The 20,335-nt window shown below is 43.2% G+C and overlaps 1 protein-coding gene across 1 annotated transcript in view; it reads left to right on the forward strand.

Annotated features, from left to right (window-relative positions):
* The window catches only part of KIF5C (kinesin family member 5C), a 177,840-nt gene that overhangs the window by 50,232 nt on the left and 107,273 nt on the right, over nt 1-20,335 (forward strand). The window contains exon 2 of the mRNA XM_024122294.3: nt 16,349-16,439. Coding sequence (XP_023978062.1) covers nt 16,349-16,439 — 91 coding nt within the window. The remainder of the gene's footprint in view (nt 1-16,348; nt 16,440-20,335) is intronic.

Raw genomic sequence — 20,335 nt, forward strand, 5'->3', positions numbered from 1 at the left:
CGGTTCCCCTGCATCGGCAGGCAGACGCGCAACCACTGCGCCACCAGGGAAGCCCTTCATGTATCTTTTATTTCATGTTCCCTCCCCAAACATTAAGTCCCCACAGAGCATACAGAGTAATTTTTTTTTTTTTTTTTTTTTTTTTTTTTTTTGCGGTACGTGGGCCTCTCACTGCTGTGGCCTCTCCCGTTGCGGGGCACAGGCTCCGGACGCACAGGCTCAGCGGCCATGGCTCACGGGCCCAGCCGCTCCGCGGCATGTGGGATCCTCCCGGACCGGGGCACGAACCCGTGTCCCCTGCATCGGCAGGCGGACTCCCAACCACTGCGCCACCAGGGAAGCCCCCAGAGTAATATTTTTAAAAGCAGAAGCCAAATCAGGCCATTCCTTTGCTTAAGAGTACATTACAAGGTATGATAATCTCTAGTTGCATTCATGTTACTACAAATAGCATGATTTTGATCTTTTTTATGGCTGAATAATATTCCATTGTATATATGTACCACATCTTCTTTATCCATTCATCTGTCAATGGACTTTTAGGTTGTTTCCCTGTTTGGCTATTGTGAATAGTGCTGCTATGAACATAGGTTTGAATTAAACCATAATGGAAAAGAACATTAAAAAAGTATATATGTGTATAACTGAGTCACTTTGCTGTACGGCAGAAATTAGCACAACATTGTAAATTAACTATACTTAATTAAAAAAAATAAAAAAGAGTACATTACAAGGATGTACTACAGGGCTTTCTAGCACCGAGCCTCTGCCTGGCTCTTCCCCTATCATCTCATACCACCCTGCTCCTTGCTCTCCAAACACACCAGCCCACTTTCCAGCAAACTGAGTGCCTGCTAACTCAAGGCTGCACTGTCTTGGTTGTCTCTATCCAGAGTACCCTGCCCCTCATCCTTCCCATGGCTCACAAGCCTCCAAGCCTCCACTCTGATGTCACATGCTCTGAGCCGTCCTCCTGACCTTCTGTATTTCCATCACGTCAGAACACTAGCAGAAAGGGTCTCTGTTATGACTTCATTGCTTATTGCCTGTCTCCTCCCACTCCATTCAAATAAAGCCCCATAAAGGCAGAGAACTCATGTCTCATCACCACTACATTCCCAGTGTCTAGAACAGTGCCTGGCACATGAAAGAGTCTGTTAATATTTGTTGAATAAAGCAGTGAGAAGAGAAACTCTGAATCTGTAATAATATATGAAATACATCCAGCTGTGTGGTAATATTGAGGGGAATCTGAGAGGGGGCTCTCAGTGCTTGTGGGTATAAGAGAGAAAATAATGTTTCTGTGCTCCTAAGGGATGGGAATCATCTCTGATGCAGAAACATTGTTGGATTGTGTTGGTATTTAGGTGAACTGGATCTTTGTGATTGGGAGTCTGGAGTGGGGGGAATCATGAGCTTTGAAATCCGACCCTCCTTCTTCTGCTCCTTACTAGTTGTGTGATTGTTCCTGATTGTCTCTGAACTCTGATTTTCCCACCTGTAAAATGGGACAGTAATACCAGCCTTCCAGCCTTGCTGTGGAGATTAGAGACGATCTATGCCTGGCACACACACCTGCTCAATAAATGGCAACTTTTATTTTGGAGTGAAAACTTCCAAAATACTGTTAATTCAAGACATGGCACCTGAAATCCAATTTAATTAAGCAACTATTTAAGCACTTTTAATAATTATTATAAATATTGCCAGGAATCCAAAGACGGGTAAGATAGAAAACATGTCCTTAAATAATTAAAAGTCTATAGAAGGGTAATATAGGTTATAACACTAATAACAAATATGTGTACAATACTTTGCAATTTGTAAAGTGATTTTGTATGCTTTTTATTAGTTGGTTCTTACTGATACCATGTGAAGCAAATATAATACAGGCTTTGTGACCCTGTGCAAGTCAGGGACCTCTCTGAACCTGACCTTGTCACTTGTAAAATGCAAGGAGTGATAGTTATATTAGAGAGTAATTGTGAGAAATCTATGTGATGACCCAGGCAAAGCATAGGGTTTGGCAGGTGAGAGTCACTCAGATAAGTTCTCTCTCTCTCACCCTAATCTCTGACCCTGGATCCTGCTTTCTTATAACATGGTGCTTCTGGGTGACTATAATATGAAGTAGCTTGTCATCTGAGATCAGAGTCTTCCTGGAAGCGTATGAAAGTGCCATGGAAGTTCAAAGGAGAAAGAAAGAGAGAGGGAGGGAAAAGGAGAGATATGAAGTGTGAGAGAGAGAGAGAGAGCATCTATTTGAGAGGCTCAAGGAAAGGCTTTATCTTGGGAGAGATAACATTTGAGTCTTAGAGAACAGGTACTGCTTTGACAGATAACAAGGTAAAGGTATCAGGTTGTTATTCCAGTTAGAGGGAACAGTTGCAGCAGTGAGGTGGATGCAGGGAAGTTGCTGTGAGCATGTCACTGGAGTGCTGGGTAGGGAAGGACCCACCTCTGAGGTGGTCCCGCATTGTGGAAAGCATCAAACTTATGTATAGTAGGTCATCCTAGCAAGTAATTGAGTGCCATCTTTTAGGAGCAGGGCCAAAGGTAGATGGATTTGGCAAAGGATGTAGAATGCACTGGAGGGAGGCGAGACAAGTAGACCACCTAGAAGGCTCTTGCACAAGTGTAGGCAAAATGTAATAAGGATAGCTGAGATGCAAAGCAAGAGATAGGCCAAAGAAATGAACCGCTGTTCTGTGGCAATGGTCTGGGTGACAGTGGTGAGGGAGAGCTGTGGGCAAGATGACTCTGAGCTTTTCAGTTTAGATAATTGGGGACAGCGGTAGACAAAGGCGGGGCGGTGGGAGAAGATGAGGAGGAAGAAGGCAATGAATTCTCTCGTCAGCATCCATTGTATAGGGTATTTGGGGACATCTAGTAGGAGGTTTTAATCAAACAGTTGGTAACATGGGTGAGAGGCTCAGAGTTAGGAGGGGACTTTTGTGAGCCTTTTGCACACAACTTATGGTTGAAACTATGGAAGTGATTGAGCTCTCCCATGGGAGAGAGTACAGAAGAGGAGGGTGCAAAGGAGAAGAGAAGAGGTCCAGTGAGAGAGCTGGGGACATTCTTTTTTTTTTTTTTTTCTTTTTTCCCCCTGTTGCGGAGCACAGGCTCCAGATGCGCAGGCTCAGCGGCCATGGCTCACGGGCCCAGCCGCTCCGCGGCATGTGGGATCCTCCCGGACCAGGGCACGAACCCATATCCCCTGCATCGGCAGGCGGACTTTCAACCACTGCGTCACCAGGGAAGCCCCATGGGGACATTCTTTATTTGGAGTTGGCAGCAAGGAGAACTAGCGGCAGGAAGACAGGAAAGGGTACGGAGCGAGAGAGTGCAGTATCTAGGGAGACAGTGGATCAGAGTTTCACCGAAAGCCAGGGCTGCCGCATGATTCTAAATGCTGTATAAACTTTGAGGATGTTGCAGGCTGTTAGAGGGCTTAGATTTGATGATTAGCAGACCATGGAGCTCTTTAAGAAAGCAGCTGAATGAGGACAAAAATTAGACGGCAGGATGTGAGGGGAAGGAGCGAGAAGTACTAGAAACAGGAGACCAACCTCCCTTCTTAGTAGTTTGATGGAGAAAGAGGGCCGAGATGGGGCAGTGGTTTGAAGGAGTACAAAGGAAACAAAGTTAATACACCAACTCCTTCCTTTTCTTGAAACGTGCTAATGAAGAGGGAGATTACAGAAAGGAAACGTGGAATGAGAATGATGAACACAGCGTCCCTTCTCAAAGGAGAAGGCACCCACAAGCAGCCCTTCAGATAACTGGGTGTATATTAACCCTAGATACAGTAGTTGAGCAAAAGCTGCTTGGAGTAATAGGTTTAAACAATTACCTGCTGACCCATCGTAGGCTGGTGGTGAAGGAGATGCATTTACCTTTGGTGCCTTCTCCCTGTCATCCTGACTCTCCCTGTTTGGCCGGTAAACTCCTACCCTCCCTAATTGTCTACTCAGACATGAACAATTGGGGCTTCCCTGGTGGCGCAGTGGTTGAGAGTCTGCCTGCCCATGCAGGGGACGCGGGTTCGTGCCCCGGTCCGGGAAGATCCCACATGCCGCGGAGCTGCTGGGCCCGTGAGCCATGGCCGCTGAGCCTGCGCGTCCAGAGCCTGTGCTCCGCAACGGGAGAGGCCGCAACACTGAGAGGCCCGCGTAAAAAAAAAAAGAAATGAACAATTGGTTTATCTCGGTTCTATAAACTAATGAATCTGATGAGCTAATTGCTGCTCCTGGCAGAACACTAGAAAACTATTTCTAACAGCCTTCTGGAATCATACTAGTTTCTCTTGTTGTCTCATCCATTAATGGTTCACACGGTGGAACTTCAAGTCAGGAGAAGCGGCGTGGGCAGGCAGAAGGAAGTGTTGGGAGACTTTGCTCTTTAAATCCCAACTTGCTTGTGGTCACCCAGACCTTCCAGTGCCTTAAGTGCTGAAAAATATGGTGCCCTATCCAACAAGTAAAATTTAAATTTTTTAAAAGATGCAAGCCTTCTGTGTCCACTGCACTTAAAATGGCTTTTTTTAGGCTTGCTGAATACAAAATTGTGGCTCAATTCAGTAACACTGAATTTTTAAAACAACAACAAAACTTTTTCTTTTTTTTCTTTTTTTTTTTTTTTGGTATGTCCCGAGTACCTCATTTGCTAACTGGGTAAGTCTGCTTCCATGGGTCAAACTTCTGTTCTCCTAGATGAGGATATAGTTTCATTAGACTGGGAGGCATGAGCCTTATGCATCCTGAGTTCCAGCCCATCCATTCTAGGCTTCGCTGGATGTGGAAGAGCTAATGAGTTTGTATGGAGCAGCTCCCCTTTATAGTGCTAATGCTCTCTAATCCAATGGGGCTGGCACCCTAGGTGCCCAGTGTAACATAGCTACCCCAAACTTAACAACTGGTGCTGGTTTTGGCTAATGTAAGCATTCTATTTTGTGGGACATTTTTTTCTGTAATGTATGGGAGTCGTTTTTTCAGTAATATGTAAAAGCAAGCCTTATACTGAATTAAAAACAAGGTTAAAAGCTTAAAAGCAAGGTTATACTGCGTTCTAAACCCAAATGTGTGGAATTCTTAGAAAATCTGTAGTTGGAGATTAACTATGTTCTTGGAGGATCAATGACAAGATGCAATATGTTGTTATGGGTAGAAGGCTTGGCTGGGAACCAGGAATTCTGGATCCCAGTCTCAGCTCAAGTTGTTGCTTTGCATATGGTCATGGGAAGTTATTCTTCAGAAAGAGAAGCTCATATTCCTGCCCAGCCACCAAAATCATGTGGAAGAAGTGGAGATGAGGGACCTGAATATACCATAAAAGCAAAATTGCTGTCCAATGCATGGGAAAATTACAATTATGTAAGCTGTTTCTGAAGAGTGAAAAAATTAGTAGAATATTAGTTCTATTGGTAGTAAATATTTGCAGTGCTCGTTTATCAGAAGTCTCTGTGCGCCCCATACCTAGTCAAGCACAGGTCTGGGGAAAAGTTTTTATATTTCATTTTTTAACTAAAGGGACGAGGACATGTATGTGTTAACCATGTGGCTTCCATGTTGTTGGAGATGCCCCCGGGAGCCTTGGCATGAATGGGAGAGGTTTGCAGAGCGGCAGTTTGACTGGATTGCCCGGTGCCTCCCGAGGAAGCTGCAGCCAGGGCAGCGTGCCCCAGAAAGAAGACTCAGAGTCGTTTTCGCTCTCTTTCATTTAACAAAATAAACCCTCGCTTCAATGAAATAGCTTTTCACCTTCTCTCCAGTGAGAAAGGTTTGATTTTTTTTTTTCCCCCGAATTGACTTGGCAGAAAACCAGATCTCCTGAAACAACTACAGCAGCCACTTTTATTCATTTCTCCAAGTATATAGAACATTGAGCTCACTCCAGTTTAAAGATTACCTCCTCTCATGCCCTATGTGGTCAAGACAGAAACCACTCTTATAGGGAAAAATTCCAGAACCCCTGTGGTCCTCATTACTATTACAACATGTTAGAGCTGGAAATAGCCAATCTTTCACTTGTCAGAGAGGAAGAGACCCAGAAAATATAGGTAAATTGTTTAAGGTCACAAAGGATGTGTGGGACGAGGTCCTAGAGTAGAATCAATTCCTCTGACTCTCTCGTAATCTTTACGTCTTGGTAGATTAGGGTACAGAACAGCTGAAGGACAAAGACTGGGGGAAGTTCATTGTATTTTGATAAGAAGTGAAAATCACATGCAAATAAGAACCTTATTTTTGAAACACAGATCCCATTAATTTCTCTAACAAAAGTAACGCTTCTGTCTTCATTTTTTCCATTAGCCAGGTAATAATTCGGAATTTCTTCATTGTCACTTGGGCAGTTTGCCTTCCCAGAGTGTTTTTTCACAGCTGTCTGCGATTTTGACAGTGCTCGTGTGTCCATGCAGCAGGACTTTTGGCAGAAGGGAAAGAATTTGAGGCTGGTTCCCTACAGGAAGAAGGCTTACAAGATTCATGCTTGTGTGTTGCCTTTGTTCATTCTCAAGACGTGCAGAGGTTGGCATTGCCTTGGCAACTCCAGCGGAAGCCAATTGCTTCCACTGGCTTCATGGACGTCAGTTTTATTGCAGCCTCTCCTGGGAACAGCCTTGGCTTTGGCCAGAACTGGCACCAAGCTCCTTCCCTGGGGCACAGAGCCAGTGTGGGGAGGGAGATGGGAATGTCTGGGCCCAGCTCTGGCTTAGCATTTCTATCCCCGGTCACAGAGTCATCCCAGCGTGGATGGGGACAGGCAGTGGAGTGGCGAGGAGAAGATGGGGCTGGAGGGTTCAGCTGATGGGAAGAATCAGGCTGATTGGCCTCAGGGTCTCCTTGTGAGGCTACATTTGCAGATTGGTGGACCCAGGAGAGGATGTAACAGTGATGGGAAAGAGCTGGTCACTGCTGGGTATGGGATGCTTTGGCACAGTGAGCTTTCTTTCTGCTTTGGGAATTTGCAGGTCGGTTCCAGATACATGGGAAGGTAGGTGATGGGGTAAAGAGGAGTCAAGGGATGCAGAAAAAGATAGGGCAACTCCATGACTGCTAAAATCTTGGAGGTGGGGGACGAGTATGGTCAGTAACAACTGATGTTTCTGATACTCTGGAGAGAGACCATGAGTATGGATTCCGTCCCTCCCTCCAGCACCCCAGCACCATTTCATGGTGTCCTGGCACCCTGCATGCTCGTCTGCAGGCATTAGTCATCATCATCAGCACCAGAATTTTACTGAGCACCTACCCTGTACCACTATGTACAAGACACTGTGCTAGGTCAGGATCCTCAGGAGCCTGGAGCCCTCATTTGTGTAGGCGAGAAATTGGTAATCCTCTGGGCAGATGTGGCCCTGTGGACCCAAGGCTTGGCAAGTGACCAGCACCTTTTGATGAAGAAAAAGTCACCTCTTTTTCTAGGACAGTGTCTCAAACCCACACCCTGTTAAATTTTTTTTTTTTAAATAAATTTATTTATTTATTTATTTATTTATTTTTGGCTGTGTTGGGTCTTCATTTGTGCGCGAGGGCTTTCTCTAGTTGTGGCAAGCGGGGGCCACTCTTCATCGCGGTGCACAGGCCTCTCACTGTCGCGGCCTCTCTTGTTGCGGAGCACAGGCTCCAGACGCGCAGGCTCAGTAGTTGTGGCTCACGGGCCCAGTTGCTCCGCGGCATGTGGGATCTTCCCAGACCAGGGCTCGAACCTGTATCCCCTGCATTGGCAGGCAGATTCTCAACCACTGCACCACCAGGGAAGCCCACCCTGTTAAATTTTAATAAGGATTTCAATTTCCACTCACCCACACCCCCTCCCCGGTCTGAACATCGGCCAAATGTGATGGCTCCATATTTGACAGTGATTCAACAAACCCCGAATCTCTTAGGACCTACTTACTGATTGAAAGAGCAAAAATGTCTGGGATTTTGCCTTACTTTGAACCTTCCCAGAAGCAGACACTGAGAAGGGATTCAAATTCAAGTTTCTTTGGGGAGTGGTTCCCGGACACACTGATGTGAAGAGTGGAGAAGTGAGACAGGGAAGAGAAGGAAACCAACAGAGAGCGTGTCATCGTGCAGGTTACCACCACGTGCAATGGGAGTTCCATCCCAGTGGGGAACCCTGGGAGCCAGTTTGGAATACCTGCCTCAGAGTCACTCTCCCCTCCCCTTCCACCCCTGGGTGAGGGAGCTGAAGTGTTTACCCCAACTCCTGTCAGTCGTTGGTTGAAGACCGCTGGGCTGGTGCTGGGGAGGTCCTTCTGGCCTGCTACGGGTGACAGAGAGGGCTCCAGCGCCAGAAAAGCCCTCAGGCAGAGATGCAGATGCTGGAGGTCAGGCCAGTGTGCGTGGAAATGGTGAAGATTGAGGGGATATGGTCAGGACCCTGGAAGCATCTGCTTTAGGTTTGCAGTTGGTATAATCACAGATGTTTCCAGGAGGGTCCAAATCTGTAATAGCAAAGCTGGCGAGTCTACAAGTGCCTATACCAGACACAGCTCCTCTGCTTTCCTGAACAAGCTTTATGACTGAATATGGAAATTCTATTTATTTTTAAAGAGTGTAGGAGATGGCCTTAGAACAGAGTAATTTTTTCGAGGACCCCTGGAAATTAAGTGGCCCCCATGCTCTGTGGAGCAGAGCTCACGAGTCGCAGACCTGGGGGCCTAGATGCCTGAGGTGTGATTTGGCACTTGGGTGTGGTATGGGCACCGGCATGCCAAGTCTCGGAGCTGGTACATTATAAATGATTATCACTTATTAGCATCCCTTCCTTTAAAGGGCCACTGCTGAGTAAGTTTACAATACAAATGCCCGGTGAAAATTGGCTCAAATTTTTTGTAACAGAATAATACTGACCATGTCTTGAGCATCTTCTATAACACCAGGCACTGCCCTAGATCCTTTACTTGCATGAGCACATCTAATCCTCACAGGAGGCCTGAATTGTGGATAATATTGACTCTGTTTTACAGACGAGGAAACTGAGCCTCAGAGAAATGGGAATTATACCCAAGTATATTTGGGTTCATTTCCACCATATTTTGGTAGGCAGCCTTCTTTGGACAACATTAAGTATTGGCTACTGGAGGGAGGAGTACAGAAACCCTATTATAAATCCCTTTATAAGTCCCCTCCTCCTGGTCCACTGTTCTCTTTCTTAAAGCATGTGGATGTGTATAACTTATAGTTTTCAAAAGATGATTCATTCTGGGCCATTTTATAAATGTTAACAGCACAACAATGTGTTACAATGCCTGGGAACATCTCTGTGTCCATAATATATATTAATATAAATTTTATGATGTAAGTGTCAATTTAAAAACTTCTCCCGATATCACCAAGAAATACCACTGCCTGCCCACTAGGATGGCTATAATAAAGAAAACAGATAATTACAAGTGTTGACAAGGATGTGGAGAAATTAGAACCCTGATATGCTGCTGGTGGGAATGTAAAATGGTATAGCCACTTTGGAAAACAATTTGTAAGTTCTTCAAAAAGTTAAACATAGAGTTACTATATCACCCAGAAATTCCACTCCTAGTTACATAACCAGGAGAAATGAAACTATATGTCCACATAAAAACTTCTACATGAATGTTCATAGCAGGACTCGTAATAGCCAAAAACTGGAAACAACCCAAATGTCCATCAATTGGTGAATGGATACATGAAATGTGGTAAATGCATACAGTGGAATTTTATTCAGTCATGAAAGTGAATGAAGTGGTTCATTCTATAACGTGGATGAACCTCGAAAACATTATAAGTAAAAGAAACCTGTCACAAAAAGCTACATATCATATGATTCCAGGACAGGCAAATCTGTAAAGACAGGAAGTAGATTAGTGGTTGCCCAGGGCAGGGAGAATTGAGAGGCTGGGGAGTGACTGCTAATGTGTACAGAGTTTCTCTTTAGGGGGATGAAAATGCTCTGGAATTAGACAGAGGTGATGGTTGCACAACCTTGTGGATGTTCTGACAACCACTGAATTGTACTATCTTATTAAAGGGGTGAATTTCATGGTATGTGAGCTGTATTTCAATAAACAACACAAAACAAAACTTCTTCTGGCAGAATATTTGTGTCAATTAAAAAATGAGTATCAACATTAACCCAAAGGCTTCCTGCTTTTTAGTTAATGTTTTAGAAACATTCTTTCAGATTGCTTGCCAAGCCCTGGACAGTTTATGAGTTTATCTTATTTGATTTATTCTTGTGCAAACTAATATAACGTTTTACTGATGTCTTAACCTTGGACATCTTTGGAGTCCTTCAATTCAAGACAAATCCATACACCTTTCCGGAAGGAAGCACATCTGCCTTTCTCTCTCAGAGAAAAGGATTTGGATGTTGAACACTTAGCTCCCAAAGTGAAAAAAAAAATCTGCCATGTAAATGTAGGCCAAGAGCCTTGGTCTGTCTTGTTCTGGAGGACAGCGCCAGGTCTAATGCTTCAGGGAGGCCGATTTTAAATCAGTACAAGAACACAACTTTCTAACAATTGGAGCTAGTTGAGTTTCGAGCAGGTTCCCCGCTGCCTCGCAGGGCTCTGGAGATGAGAGCTGTGCATTGAGAGGGCATTGGATGGGCTGACTCTCAAGTTCCTGTTAACTCTGAGAGGCCATGATTCTAATTCCTGCTGTACTGCTCCAGCTCTCATAGCAAGAACTCTCTGTTGAACTAATCAATTGTATATTTGGAAATAATTTAGAATTGATGGGGAAGAAAGCAGGGGAAGAAAGTACCAGAGGCTCATGCTTGTTTCCTTGATGTTCAGAGAGAGCAATTGATTCTAAAGCCAGAACTCTCAGAGCATGAGACAGGGAGCCAGGAGGTCTGGATTCTAGGCACAGACCTGCTACCCACCTAATTGGCTGGGTGACTTTCTGCAGGTCGTCTACCCTCTCCCAATCTCGTTTGTTTGTTTGTAAAACACAATGCTGGGTTTGGACCAAGGACGTTTTGGCTCTGAAAAATTTTAGAATTTTTCTTAATAACTCCTTCTTTTCATAACAAGTCTTACATCTGCCTTTTCCTTGCCTCTGGTTGGCTTTCACCTGTTTTTAATTCCTTCTGTTGCAAGGAAGCCTTGCCATGTGCATGCCCACCATGTTTCTTGCCAGTCTTGTCCTTCTTTCCTGATCTTAAGCCCTTCTTTCCTCATTGGGTTCCTGTCCATCCCAACTTCATGGTTAACACTGTCTGGACTTCTGTAGGCTATGGTAGGGCTCTCTGTCTTTTGTTGCCTCATTAATCGCTTTGCTTCAATCTTTCATGTTAGTCCTAACATCTGCTGTTCCATGTGTCTCCTACTTTTCCAATAAATCATTAGCTACCTAGGAAAACAGCATGATGTAAAGGAAGAACACTTGAAATTAGAGACTTAAAGTAATTTCCCCAAAGTAATAGAGCTGATGATGTGACTGGGCCTTAGTTTTCCAGTTTGTGAAATGGAGATAATAATACCTACCTCATGGAGTTACTGTGAGAATTAAAAGAGATAAAATATAAAAGGATTTGGATCACAGTGGTTGGTGATGTTGTTGGTGGACAGTAGTGAGAAGGTGGTCAGCACAGGAAGAACTTGTCATATTCTGTACTTACAGGAGTGAAGTCACACAAACACCTGGGATGGAGAGGTTAGTGATATTCTCAGTAATCACTTCCTCTACTCAGTGTCTGAAGATAATCCCACAGAGTGAGTTTAAATCTTGTTGTGGAAATTTAAGTCTTTTTTTCCTGTTTCTTTCTTTCTTAATAAAGATAGAAGAAAAATCATTTAAATCATTGGTCCCCTTTGGTCACAACCCTTGGTTGGTCTCAGAGATTGTTATTAGATTACCTCTTGATTATCTCTTCTTGGGCATAATTAATTTCAGTGTCCTTAACCTCTCTCCTGGTGCCCATTTTCTAAAACTTTAAGTGGGTCTTTTGCTTTCTTCTGTCTCCCAGAGTAATATTCCTTCCAGGATGGGGAACAGTTGTTGGGTAACAGGTCAAATGTATTAACAGACAGGCCATATGGTTCACAGACACTTTGCTCTCAATAACTTGATAGGAATTCTGGTGGTTTGACCTTTTTCTTTAAAATTTTAACTATAAAAATGTAAGAACCATCTGCTGTTTTTTTTGTATGTGATCCTGGTAAGTTATTTAGCTACACCGCTCCCATGCAATTAGCACTGCTCTGCGAGAGACTTTCATGGCAAAGCTGGGTTACCTTATTTTCAGTTGTAATGTATGTGGAGTGTGTGTCCCATCCAGATTCCTTTCATAAATTGCAGCAGGTTTGCATAACATGCAGTTAGGTCTTGCCATTTATATGGCTTCTGTCTTAGCTAGTTAGATGCTTTAATAGTAGTGGTCCATTTGATTGGTTGAGAATGGGTCACATAGTAATTGCTGTGGAGCAAACCAAATAGGGTAATGTAATAGAAAGTGATGTCAGGGTGGGGTGGGGCTGCTTTAGTTTAGGGTCACAGAAGCCCTCAAAGGAGGAGAAGTTGGAGTTGATATCTGGCAGGGGATGAAGAGACAGCCACATGAAGATCTGTGGTGAGCCAAGTGAAGATCTGCAGTGAGAGAATTCGAAGAAGGTAGAAGAGTTAAGAGCAAAGGCTCTGAGCTGAGGAATAAGTACGGTACTGAAGGAAGTCCAGTGGGCTACGCTGTCATAAGATGGAGGAGAATGCAGGGAGCTGAGGGTGGAGAGGGTCTAGTCTAAGTATAATAGGAGCCGCTGGAGAATTTTAAGAGGGATGATATCATTTGATTTATAGTTCTAGAAAGCTCACTCTGACTGCTAAGTGAAGATTGGATTGTTAGGAGCAAGAATGGAGGCAGGGAGACCAGTCAGGAGACTGTAGCTGTTGTCTTGATGAGAAACGATGGTGGCTTGCACTGGGGTTATGTGGTGTAGATGGTGAGAAGTGATAGAATTTGGGATATATTTTGGATTTGGAATCTATGGGACATAATGAATGATTTTGGCCTGAGTACTAGGTGATTGGTGGTGCACTTCTTACTCAGACATAGAGGACTTGATGGTTCTTTTTTGTCCAGTCAAGTTTGAGATGGCTAATGGACATCCAAGTGGAAATGTCTAGCAGGAGATTGAGTATATGAATCTGGAGCTTGGGTGAGATTTGAAGGCTGGCATGTTCATTTGAATTACAGAGAGGAGGCTGAGGTCTGGGTCCAGGACACACTGTCACTCAGAAGTCTGGAAGAGACATCAACAAAGGTCACGGACAGAGTGGCCAGAGAGGTCTCAGAGGACCATGTGCTGAATAGGTGCCTGGAAAGGAGGTCTCCAGAAGGAGTAACTGGTGACCTCATCATTTAGTTTCAAATGTTAGCACCCAGCACCCATATTAAAATGTAAATCCAAAAATTTATTCTGCAGCTGCAAACGTAGTGACAACTAGAGCAAGCTGGGCCCATTGCCTGCCCACAGAAACCCTCAGCCACAGTGGGATCAAAAACAGGGAGACTCTTGTCTCCTGGGGGTCTTTGCTGCAGTCTTGACCAGGATTTGTGAGATTTTCATTTCTTTACCAAAACAGCAGAGAGTGATGAGTTCGTTGTTGTTATTTTTGCTTAAATGGCAGTTGTATATACAGCTGACACACTATGCCACAAGTCAGTTCTTGAAAATAAAAGCCTATGACCGCCTCAGTGCATGAAAAGACACATAAAAATGCTTACATTTTTAACTAATTTATGTTCTAATCCTGACAAGATAAGTCTCATAACAAATCATTTTCTAAGTTTTCTCTTTTCTCGAAGGCAGTTTCTGTTTGGGAATTAACTTCAGCTTATGGAAAATTGTTGTATTATGCATTTGTCACTTGGCAAATGTGATATTATTGAAATGAAGAGTAGAGATTTCTTGCTTTCTACGTCTCTTAAAGTGAAAGCATAGCTTACTCCAACAAACATTTTAAATTAAAGGGCAAAATTGGGGAGTCCTATTTTTTGTACCATATACTATAATTTAATAGGTCCTTTCCCCTGCTGTGTCAAGTGCATTTTCTCTAAAACCTAAAGCAGGATCATGCTGTACACAAGACGGTTTATTTTGGTGATTCTCATCAAGTTTGGAGAAATAATGGATTTGTTTTAAATTAAGCAAAGCTGCATTTTCTTTCCAGAAGGTCCAGCAGACGACAAATACTTAGGCAAACTCTGTAAATGTTTATTCTAACCTTTTACACTACTGACATTTAGTTGAATTTTACAAATAGATAAAGCTGCTAAGAATATGGTGGGCTGATCATTGGCAATAGATTGCGGTGAGGAGTATTAACTGTGGTTATTCAGCCAAATACTAGATTCATAGATTGAATGAGACTTGCTGGGAACAAAACATCAGGAAATAATCCCTTTCCAGAATTTTAACAGAATGAATGGTTCTGCTGCTTTTGTATAAAAACAAAATCTGATCGTACCTGAAAATTCTCCATTTTTTTCTAAAACCAAGCTGGAAGTAGCTCGTTTACCTGGTTGGCGCAATCTTGTTTTTTTAAAGCCTAAAGCTCGAGAGCACAGCCCTAACGCGTAGCCTCACCTACGTGTGGCTTTACCATAGACATAGAGGAGTGAAACGTTAAGCCGGTCTGACAGCTGTGTGCTTCCTTTTGTGTGAAGGTTATAGGATGTAACAAGCCTTGTCCTTGGATCCCTTATGAGCGGTTATCTTTTCGAGGTGTCAGACTGTCCTTGGGTGGTTCTCCGTGTCCAGAGCCACGTGTAGGAGGCGCAGGGTGGGAGTGAAGGAGGCTCTGGGCTCTCTCCTCTCCTCCCTTCTCTTCTCCTGCCCTCCCTTCTGCACTTGGGGAAAATGAAGGTGAAGGGGCCTGGGGAGGACCACCCCTTGCCTGGGCGGTAATCGGTGGGGAAGAGGTGCTGTGATGGGGGGTTCTTCCGGGGAAGAGGCTGTGTCTGTCCTCCCTACCCGCTTCCCCAGTGTGCAGCACCGGGCGCGGAAACGCCCAGTAACTGCTTGTTGAACGCTGAGTGGTGGAGTGTCAGGGCTGTGCACCTGAGGAGTCGGTAGCACCTCAGCAGAACCTCTTCCCTTCCCTTCTCCAATCGCACACAGCCCAGTGTCGGGCCAAATCCCCAGAGCCAACACCTGGGAAGAGCACTTGAGTTATATATTTATAAATATATTTATGTAGAGGCCCCCCTTTATCTCCAAAGCCTCCACCCAGTTAAGACACCACTTATGCATGTGAAGAAAACACTAGAGTAATCTAGGACACAGAGCAATAATATCTGGCTATTAAGAGCAGCTTCTTAAATCGGATCATGGCATCTTCCCATTGAATAAAATCCAAGTGCGTTACCTTGGCTAATTTCCTTTCCCATCTCCTCTTGTACACCCTCTAGTTCCTTGAGCACCCCAGGCCCCTTCCTGTCTGCTCCACCCTTTGCCTGGAATGTTCTTCCACGGTTCTTCACATGCCTCAACCTTTCTGATCTTTTAAAGATCCACTTAACTGGTACTGCTTCATGGAGGTCTTCTTCGGCCTTCTCTCATCCCCTCTGTCCCTTTACGTTATACCTAGGCACGTTGCATTTTCCTGTGTGTTTGCTTTCTTGCTCATTATAGCTGTCACTCTTGATTGAATGCTCTCCAGGCAGGACTGTCTTCTGATTTGGTTAGCATCTAGTCTATGCCTGGCTCAGAAGAAACTCTCAGTGACTAAATATTTGTTTAAATGTGTGAATGACGTGTCAACCTACGTTTCATCAGAAAAGGTGCTTCAAGTAGAAAAAAAAAATGTTTTTCTTCCTTCTCCTTTCCGATTCTCAACATACAATACACACACACAAACAGTATAGGTATGGTTCATGTTAGAAAATTTCCCTAGTCTTGGGCTTCCCTGGTGGCGCAGTGGTTAAGAATCCACCTGCCAATGCAGGGGACATGGGTTCGAGCCCTGGTCCGGGAAGATCCCACACGCTGCGGAGCAACTAAGCCAGTGAGCCACAACTGCTGAGCCCGAGTGCCACAACTACTGAAGCCCGCGTGCCTAGAGCCCGTGCTCCGCAACAAGAGAAGCCACCGCAATGAGAAGCCTGCCCACTGCAACGAAGAGTAGCCCCCGCTCGCCGCGCTTAGCCCGCACACAGCAACGAAGACCCAACGCAGCCAAAAATAAAAATAAATAAATAAATTTATTTTTAAAAAAAAGAAAGAAAATTTCCCTAGTCTTGGTAAGGAACTGCCTTAAAGAGTGGGCTTGGTGACTTAGTGCCTACGGTCTGACTACTGCCATTAGTGCCTTTTCTTCCTAAGCGTCTAATGTGCTTTGCCGTTTCCTTCTAGCAAGGAAAGCCATATGTCTTCGACAGAGTGCTGCCTCCCACCACAACCCAAGAGCAGGTTTACAACGCGTGTGCAAAGCAAATTGTCAAAGGTAAGTGCTAACTCTTCATTTCCTCGGGGTGCTTCAGAGTAATGGAAGACAGTAAGTGGTATTCGCAGCCTAGGAATCAATACCCCTTGACCATAAGCAGAGGCCTGCTAATTGGAAACACTGAATTATAGTGAGTTCTGGCCCTGATTTGCTGTGATGTCAGGCAAGTTATTTAACTCCCCAGTACCTTCTTTCCAAGGAAATTTCTTTATTTCTTTTGCCACCTTTTGGGCAGAGTTATTCTGTCACCCAGAAGCTTAAAAGCAAGGTAAGCTATAGTCACGCTATTTCTGTAATGGTTCTAAAATACTGGTGAAGGTATAGTACCTCCTCAGGAGAAAAATATCTATTCTGAGACTCCAGTTGTGTATTTTTGGTTGATTTATTTTGTGCATCTGTCTCTTCAGAAAGAAGGTGTTTTTTTTTAATTCTAAAATTTTTTATTGGGGTATAATTGATTTACAATGTTGTGTTAGTTTCAGGTGTACAGCAAAGTGAATCTGTTATACATATACCTATATCTACTCTTTTTTAGCTTCTTTTCCCGTATAGGCCATTATGGAGTACTGAGTAGAGTTCTCTGTGCTATACAGTTATCTATTTATATATAGTAGTGTGTATGTGTCAATAGAAATGATCCCTGAAAGTATAGTCTTCAGGAAGAATCTTTAAATGTGGAAAATTCTTGGGCGTCAAGGAATTTTCTACAGCATCCTAAGATCACATTACGTTGCTGGTTAGTGAGTTGTTCTTGCTATTCAGCACTCCTCAATTATACTTTCATCTAACCCACTTTCAACCATGCCACCCAGATCCTGACATTTGTTCTTCCACATAGGTAGCCTGAAGCCTGAATTTGTGTCTTAGAGATCAATCCTATTCTCTGGGACTGGCCTTGGTCCTGAAGGATGTGTGTCAAAATAACAGCAGGGAGACAAAGCAATTTACACATTGCTCTACCTTGCCCTTTTAAATCAGGGGCAGGATGGAGCTTGCCTTTGGGGAGCTCGCCATCTGGACAGAGCTGAGGGGCAACTCCTGCTACTTTGCTTTTCATCATTAAATCCTTGCCTTCAAATTTGAATGCTGCAGCAATTGTGCTTTCAAATGTCTTGATGCTACCACTTTTATAGGTAGTGCTAGATTCAAAGGGTGAAAAGTAAAAAAAAAAACAAACAAAAAAACCCCAAACACCTTGTCATATTAGATCCACTTATTTTTAGAAGCTGAGCTGACTAACCTAACTGCTTGAAATGCGTGAAAATCAGCCCTGGGTACATCTGTTAGATTAATTCTGACCCTGGACGCCTGCGTGGGAGATGTCCGTCAGTATGTAATGTTCCTTGCTGAGGTGTATGGTTATTCACATTCTTGTTGCAGACATCAATTAAATTAGACGGTCTTCACAGTAAGATTATTATAGAAAATTGAAGAGAAAAAAATATGCCTGAATATGAGCTTTTTTTGAATTAATAGTTTGGGCCTGTAGCTGGTGGTAATTTTTGTCTTCTCTGTACTTCTACTCTTTTGCTTCTCTTTCTACCTAAACATATTTGCTCTTTCTTTCTGGAATATATAGTTCTAGTTTGCTCCTAGTCAGCCCTCCTTCCCCTCTATTATCAGACTCTTTCATATTTTTATTAAATCCCCCGCTCGCCGCGCTTAGCCCGCACACAGCAACGAAGACCCAACGCAGCCAAAAATAAAAATAAATAAATAAATTTATTTTTAAAAAAAAGAAAGAAACACAGCAACGAAGACCCAACGCAGCCAAAAATAAAAATAAATAAATAAATTTATTTTTAAAAAAAAGAAAGAAAATTTCCCTAGTCTTGGTAAGGAACTGCCTTAAAGAGTGGGCTTGGTGACTTAGTGCCTACGGTCTGACTACTGCCATTAGTGCCTTTTCTTCCTAAGCGTCTAATGTGCTTTGCCGTTTCCTTCTAGCAAGGAAAGCCATATGTCTTCGACAGAGTGCTGCCTCCCACCACAACCCAAGAGCAGGTTTACAACGCGTGTGCAAAGCAAATTGTCAAAGGTAAGTGCTAACTCTTCATTTCCTCGGGGTGCTTCAGAGTAATGGAAGACAGTAAGTGGTATTCGCAGCCTAGGAATCAATACCCCTTGACCATAAGCAGAGGCCTGCTAATTGGAAACACTGAATTATAGTGAGTTCTGGCCCTGATTTGCTGTGATGTCAGGCAAGTTATTTAACTCCCCAGTACCTCCTTTCCAAGGAAATTTCTTTATTTCTTTTGCCACCTTTTGGGCAGAGTTATTCTGTCACCCAGAAGCTTAAAAGCAAGGTAAGCTATAGTCACGCTATTTCTGTAATGGTTCTAAAATACTGGTGAAGGTATAGTACCTCCTCAGGAGAAAAATATCTATTCTGAGACTCCAGTTGTGTATTTTTGGTTGATTTATTTTGTGCATCTGTCTCTTCAGAAAGAAGGTGTTTTTTTTTAATTCTAAAATTTTTTATTGGGGTATAATTGATTTACAATGTTGTGTTAGTTTCAGGTGTACAGCAAAGTGAATCTGTTATACATATACCTATATCTACTCTTTTTTAGCTTCTTTTCCCGTATAGGCCATTATGGAGTACTGAGTAGAGTTCTCTGTGCTATACAGTTATCTATTTATATATAGTAGTGTGTATGTGTCAATAGAAATGATCCCTGAAAGTATAGTCTTCAGGAAGAATCTTTAAATGTGGAAAATTCTTGGGCGTCAAGGAATTTTCTACAGCATCCTAAGATCACATTACGTTGCTGGTTAGTGAGTTGTTCTTGCTATTCAGCACTCCTCAATTATACTTTCATCTAACCCACTTTCAACCATGCCACCCAGATCCTGACATTTGTTCTTCCACATAGGTAGCCTGAAGCCTGAATTTGTGTCTTAGAGATCAATCCTATTCTCTGGGACTGGCCTTGGTCCTGAAGGATGTGTGTCAAAATAACAGCAGGGAGACAAAGCAATTTACACATTGCTCTACCTTGCCCTTTTAAATCAGGGGCAGGATGGAGCTTGCCTTTGGGGAGCTCGCCATCTGGACAGAGCTGAGGGGCAACTCCTGCTACTTTGCTTTTCATCATTAAATCCTTGCCTTCAAATTTGAATGCTGCAGCAATTGTGCTTTCAAATGTCTTGATGCTACCACTTTTATAGGTAGTGCTAGATTCAAAGGGTGAAAAGTAAAAAAAAAAACAAACAAAAAAACCCCAAACACCTTGTCATATTAGATCCACTTATTTTTAGAAGCTGAGCTGACTAACCTAACTGCTTGAAATGCGTGAAAATCAGCCCTGGGTACATCTGTTAGATTAATTCTGACCCTGGACGCCTGCGTGGGAGATGTCCGTCAGTATGTAATGTTCCTTGCTGAGGTGTATGGTTATTCACATTCTTGTTGCAGACATCAATTAAATTAGACGGTCTTCACAGTAAGATTATTATAGAAAATTGAAGAGAAAAAAATATGCCTGAATATGAGCTTTTTTTGAATTAATAGTTTGGGCCTGTAGCTGGTGGTAATTTTTGTCTTCTCTGTACTTCTACTCTTTTGCTTCTCTTTCTACCTAAACATATTTGCTCTTTCTTTCTGGAATATATAGTTCTAGTTTGCTCCTAGTCAGCCCTCCTTCCCCTCTATTATCAGACTCTTTCATATTTTTATTAAATAAGATTAATCACATATGAGCCAGAATTTCCTTCTTTTTCTCTCCTCCTTCATTATCAGATCTAAATAGTATTTACCACGTGCTATGCTAAGCGTTAGGGCCATTTAAACACATACCTGCCCTCTCTAAGTTGACATTGTAATTAGAGACGGATACACTCTGTTTTTTAAAAATCCTGTGATTAACAAACAATAATAATAATCTTTGAGTCTT

Source organism: Physeter macrocephalus, chromosome 2 (genome assembly GCF_002837175.3).
Source record: "Physeter macrocephalus isolate SW-GA chromosome 2, ASM283717v5, whole genome shotgun sequence".
NCBI lineage: Eukaryota > Metazoa > Chordata > Mammalia > Artiodactyla > Physeteridae > Physeter > Physeter macrocephalus.